The following is a 5,780-nucleotide window of genomic DNA, read 5'->3' on the forward strand; positions in this document are numbered from 1 at the left end:
TTTTGTTGTTGTTTTGCTGCTGCTGCTGCTGCTGCTGCTGCTGTTGCTGTTGCTTTGTGCGTGTATAAAACACAATAAATTAATATTTTATTTTATTTTATTTTATTTTATTTTATTTTATTTTATTTTATTTTATTTTATTTGTTTGTGTATAGGAGAGAGGAGAAATAGATTACCTGGGGGGCCCCGAGGATGATGATATGGATGCAGCAGACCTCGATGATGTGGGGGCCCCCACGCTGCTGAGCCACCCCTTCCTGGGTGAGTCAGTTGTTGCTGCTGCTGACGAGCCGGTGCTGCAGCAGCCTGCAGCAGCAGCAGCAGCAGCAGCGGCAGCACCACAGCAGCAGCAGCAGCAGCAGCAACAGCAGCAGACGCCTGCTGCAACAGCAACAACAGCAACACCCCAAACAGCAAGCGTACAGTCGACTGCTCCACCTGCAGCAGCACCTGCAGCAACAGCAGCAGCAGCAACTACTGCAGCAGCAACTGCTGAACCTGCTGCTGCAGCAGATGGGGCCCCGATGGAAGCCGATGGACCGCCAGACACAACGCAGCAGCAGCAGCAGCAGCAGCAGGAGCAGCAGCAGGAGCAGCAGCAGCGTTCTGCAGCAGATGCCTCATCCGCCTTAGCTGTGACTGCACCAGCAGCAGCGGAGGGCCCTGAGCAGCAGCAGCAACAGCAGCAGCAGCAGCAGCAGCAGGAGCAGCAGCAGCAGCAGCCCGCGTTAACTTCTTCTTCTGCTCCTTCCAGCAGCAGCAGTGCAGCAGCAGGAACAGCAGCAGAAGCAGCAGCACCTGCCGCATCTACAGCTGCTTCTGAAGGCAGTGGATCAGCAGCAGGTACACAGCGACGGGGGCAGCGCGCTGCTGGCAGCAGACCCAGCAGCACCAGCAGCAGCAGCAGCAGCAGCAGCAGCAGCAGCAGGAATATGAGGGGGGGGCGTGAAGGCCGACTGGCGTTTGCGGGTTTAGCTGCTGAGGGTTTAGGGATAGAGGAAGAGGGAGATCTGGGTGTGGGTGAGGAGGGTGGTGTTGCAGGTGGAGCAGCAGCAGCAACAGCAGCAGCAGCAGCAGCAGCAGCAGCAGAGTCTGTGAGCCTTATAAGCTCCGCGCTGCAGCGGGACCACCGCAGCTCCTTTCGGCTGCAGATAGATTTTGGTGGTTTAGGGAGAAGAGAAGAAGCAGCAGCACTGCGATCGGTGCTGCAGGAGGCTGAGGAGAGGGGCCTCACTATCACCCCGATAGCAGCAGGGTACGGTGCTGGGGGCCCCTCTCGTCGGCTGGGTGGGGGGGGAGCAGCAGCAGCAGCAGCAGCAGCAGCAGCAGGAGCAGCAGCAGCTGGAGCGGGAACTGCGGCGACAGCAGCGGGAGTTCCAGCCGGAAACAGCAGCAGCAGCAGCAGCAGCAGCAGCAGCAGCAGCGATGAACTCCTCTCCTCAACACCCCCAGATGCTGACGTGCTGCCCCCCTCTGAACACCCTATGTTTCTGCTGTGCCCTCGGCCTGCACCAGGCAGCATGATGCAGCTGAGCAGCAGCAGCAGCAGCAGCAGCAGCAGCAGCAGCAGCAGCAGCGGCAACCCGTTCGCCCTCTTCAGCAGCCCCGGGGGTGGGGTTGTTGCTGCAGCAGGAACAGCAGCAAACATAGGCGAGCGGCTGCTGGACTCTCTCTTTGAGGATCTAGCTGGGGGTATATTCAGGCCAGCAGCAACAGCAGCAGCAGCAGCAGCAGCAGCACGAAGACAGGGGCAGCAGCCAACGTTGCTGCAGCAGCAGCTTCAACAGCTAAGACAAAGCAGAGCTCAGGAAGCTGCTGCTGCTGCTGCTGTTGCTGCAGCTGCTGCTACAGGACGGCAGCAACAGCAACCTGTTGGGGATATTGGATCAGCTGTCTCTGTTGCTGCTGCTGCTGCAGCAACAGCAGCAGCAGCAGCAACAGCAGCGCAGCATATGCTCTCTGCTTTCGTTACTGACCGCCTCTCCTCTCGCCCCATACACCGCATAGAGGTTGAGCCCGCCCCGCTGCCGGCTGCTGCTCCTGCTGCAGCTGCTGCAGCAGACACAGCAGCAGCAGATGCAGCAGCAGTAGCAGCAGAAGAGGCATCCGATACTGCAGAAGACATGGCAGCGGAAAACCCAGCAGCGGCAGACCCTGCAGCAGCAGCAGCAGCAGCAGCACCAGCAGCAGCAGCAGCAGCAGCAGCAGAGCCCGAGCCTACGGAGCCTATTGTTGAGGACCGCCCCACAGATCCACCGACTGTAGCAGCAACAGCAGCAGAAAGAGAAACACCAGCAGCAGCAGCAGCAGCAACACCAGCAGCAGCAACAGCAGCAGAAGGAGATCGTGATACTCGCCAGCAGCAGCAGCAGCAGCAACAGCAGCAGCAGCAGCAGCAGCAGGGTACCACCGATTCGTCTGCCTCGCCGCGTGCGGCTGCCGCCTCTCCTGAAAACACCGCAGCAGCAGCAGCAGCACCGGCAGCAGCAGCAGCTCCAGCAGCAGCAGCTGCGGAGGATTCAGCAGCAGCAGCAGCACCAGCAGCAGCAGCAGGAGGAGCAGCAGCAGGCGATGGCGAATCGATGGATGTAGACACTGGCGACGTGTCTACCACCACAACCACCAGCAGCAGCAGCAGCAGCAGCAGCAGCAGCAGCAGCAGCAGTGACAGCAGCAGCAGCAGCAGCAGCAGCAGCAGCAGCAGCAGCAGCAGTGAGCCTTCTCTTGCTTCGCTTGCATGCGCTCTGGGGCTGACGGAGACAGCGCTGCTAGAAGCAGCAGGAGTGGACCCCTCCTTCCTCGATGCTCTTCCTGCTGATCTGCGGCAAGAGATACTGCAGCAGCAGCTGCGGCTGCTGACGATAGAGGCGGTAGAGACAAGGAGAGCAGCAGCAGCTGCTGCTGCTGCTGCTGCTGCTGCTCCTGCGGCTCCTGATGCAGCTGCTGCTGCTCCAGCAGATGCAGCAGCAGCTAACACGCAAGACGCAGATGCTGCTGCAGCAACTGCTGCTGCAACAGACAGCTCACAGCAAGCTACAGAAGCAGCAGCAGCAACAGCAGCACCTGCTGCTGCTGCTGCTGCAGCAGACACCACCAGCGCTGCAGAGCAGCAGCAGAGGGAAAGCGGCGGCGGAGAAGCAGCATCAGCAGCACCAGCAGCAGCAGCAACACCTGCAGCAGCAGCAGCAGCAGCACCCGAATCGGGCGCAGCGGATGCAGCTTCTCCAGCAGCCCCAGCAGCAGCAGCAGCAGCACCAGCAGCAGCAGCAGCAGCAGCAGCAGAGGAGCAGCAGCGGCCTCGTGTGCGTGATTTGCCTGTTGATTTATTAAATGCTCTTCCTGCTGCAGTTCGTCGAGCAGCAGTAGCTGGCTGCTGCGACGGAGACAGCTCCGGGGATGCAGCAGCAGCAGGAGACTCAGCAGCAGCAGCAGCAGCAGCAGCAGCAGACTTTGATAATGCTACTTTCCTCGCAACACTAGAACCAGCACTAAGACAAGAGGTGCTGCTGACAGCAGATGCTGCTGTTCTTGAGGCTCTGCCGCGTGAGCTGCAGGTGGAGGCGGCGTTGCTGCGGGAGCGGGCGATGCAGCGGCAGCAGCAGCGGCAGCAGCAGCAGCAGCAGCAGCAGCAGCAACGTGCTGCTGCTGCTGCAGCACATGCTGCAGCAAACCTCAATACTGCTGTAGGACACGGTGGAGTTGTTGCTGCTTCAGGGGGCGAGAGACCCAGCAGAAGCAGCCGTGCTGCAGCAGCAGCAGCAGCAGCAGCAGCAGCAGCAGGAGGTTCTCTTCCTGCTGCTTTTGTTGACGCTTCTCTGGCGCTCTTTGGGGGCCTCGAGGGTCGATGGGGGGCCCTCGGCCCGCATGCAGCAGCAGCAGCAGCAGCAGCAGCAGCTGGCAGCAGACTGCTCGGGGTACAAACCTCCGCGCTGCTGCCGCGCAGCATCCGCCTGGGCCTTCGTGAGGCTTTGCTGGATGATGCTGCTGACGGCAGCAGAGCTGCTGCTGCTGCTGCTGCAGCAGGAGACGCAGCAGCATCTCTCGTTGCTGCACGCGGCATGTTACAGAACTCTGCAGCAGCAAGAAACGCAGCAGCAGCAGCAGCAGGATCTGCTTCAGGAGCAGCAGCAGGCTCTGCTGCTGGTAGGGGCCCCCATGTATATGGGGGCCCCGCTGACGAGCTGCTGCTGCTGCCGAGCGAGCGGCTGCTGCGGGCCCCCGCCTCTCTCTCTAATCTTGCTGCTCACATACCGAGCATTGTTTCTTTGCTTGGTAGGGGCAGCAGCAGCAGCAGCAGCAGCAGCAGCAGCAGGGGGAGGGGGGGCCCCCAGGGCCCCTCAGCATACACTGCAGCACTTGCAGCAGCAGCAGAAGGCTCCCCTGATTTCCTTACTCTCCTCCTGCGGGAGGGGCCCCCAGGTTCTGCTGCTGCAGGCCATGGAGCAGCAGCAGCAGCAGCAGCAGCAGCAGCAGGCGGAGCTCCTCTTTCTGATGACCTTTGGGTTGGTTTCCTTTCAGCAGCAGCAGGGGGCCCCGGGGGCCCCCACGGCGTCGCGTGGGGCCCCGGCGGCGGGGGCCCCGGTGGTGGGGGCCCCCCAGGCGGTGGGGGCCCCCCAGGGCCAGGGGGGGGCCCCGGGGGCCCCCACCGAGGGGGGGGCCCCCTGCGAGGGTTTGGGGGCCCCTATGGTGCTGCTGGGGGCCCCATCGATGGGGCCCCCCTGAGCGTCAGTGGGTTGCTCGGCATCAGCCGCGTATTATATTTAAATAAAGGAGTAAACAAACGTTTGCTGTTTCTGCTGCTGTTTTCTGTTGCTGCAACGCATGCAGAGACGCGGGATGTGCTGCTGCTGCTGCTGGTGTATATATGCTGGGTTGCTGTTCCTGAATGTTATACAGCAGCAGCAGCAGCAGCAGCAGCAGCAGCAGGAGATAGCCTCAAGTCTTTGGGGCTTCCCCCTATCCCTGTGCTGCTGCCTCTCGAACAGCAGCAGCAGCAGCAGCAGCAGCAGCAGCAGCAGCAGCAGCAGGGGACCTTTCAGTGTGAGCGCTTTGCTGTTGGGGGAGCAGCAGCAGAGAGGGTGCTGGAGCAGCTGAGGAGCCTGCTGACGGTGCTGCCTGCTGCTGCTGCTGCTTTTGCCCGCCGCATGCCGCACCCCAGCTCTCTCACCTATCAAGACCTCGTCCGGGTGCAGCAACGCAAACACTGCAGCAGCAGCAGCAGCAGCAGCAGCAGCAGCAGTGGTGCTGCTGGTGGTGCGGGGCAACAACACCAGCAGCACCTGCACCAGCAGCAACAGCAGCAGCAACAGCAGCAACTGCAGCAGCAGGGAGAGGTTAAGACAGAGGTGCCGCAAACGCTGGGGCTTACGCGGCAGCATGACCAGCAGCAGCAGCAGCAGCAGCAGCAGCAGCAGCAGCAACCACAGCAGCAAGAAGGTGCAGCAGAGTGGGGAGAAGATCTAGCGCATGAACTCCGCCGCAAGAAGAAGCGCAGGGAGCCTTCCAGCAGCAGCAGCAGCAGCAGCAGCGGCAGCAGCAGCAGCAGCAGCAGCAGCACCTCCGCCACCAAGGACGAGGCAGCTGCGCAGCAGCAGCAGCAGCTGCAGCTGAAGGGGACCCAAGAGGAGCCTGCAGAAGGGGAGTACCTTATCAACGTATTGATGGTAAGCTCGGAATGCTGCTGCTGCTGCTGCTGTTGCTGCTGCTGCTGTTGCTGCTGCAGCAACTGACGGCGACTTCTCTCTTTCAAATGTCTCCGCGGCATATGGCTCACCTTCTTG

At 61.5% G+C, this 5,780-nt stretch overlaps 1 protein-coding gene across 1 annotated transcript in view; it reads left to right on the top strand.

The window, feature by feature from the left end:
• Positions 1-200: 200 nt before the first annotated feature.
• The window catches only part of EMH_0040730 (UBA/TS-N domain-containing protein, putative), a gene marked incomplete at both ends in the record, with an annotated part of 9,196 nt that continues 3,616 nt past the window's right edge, over positions 201-5,780 (top strand). Inside the window, 3 exons of the mRNA XM_013495538.1 lie at positions 201-4,143; positions 4,277-4,669; positions 4,897-5,663. Coding sequence (XP_013350992.1) covers positions 201-4,143; positions 4,277-4,669; positions 4,897-5,663 — 5,103 coding nt within the window. The remainder of the gene's footprint in view (positions 4,144-4,276; positions 4,670-4,896; positions 5,664-5,780) is intronic.

This window comes from Eimeria mitis, genomic scaffold (genome assembly GCF_000499745.2).
Source record: "Eimeria mitis Houghton genomic scaffold, Emh_scaff1625, whole genome shotgun sequence".
Lineage (NCBI taxonomy): Eukaryota > Apicomplexa > Conoidasida > Eucoccidiorida > Eimeriidae > Eimeria > Eimeria mitis.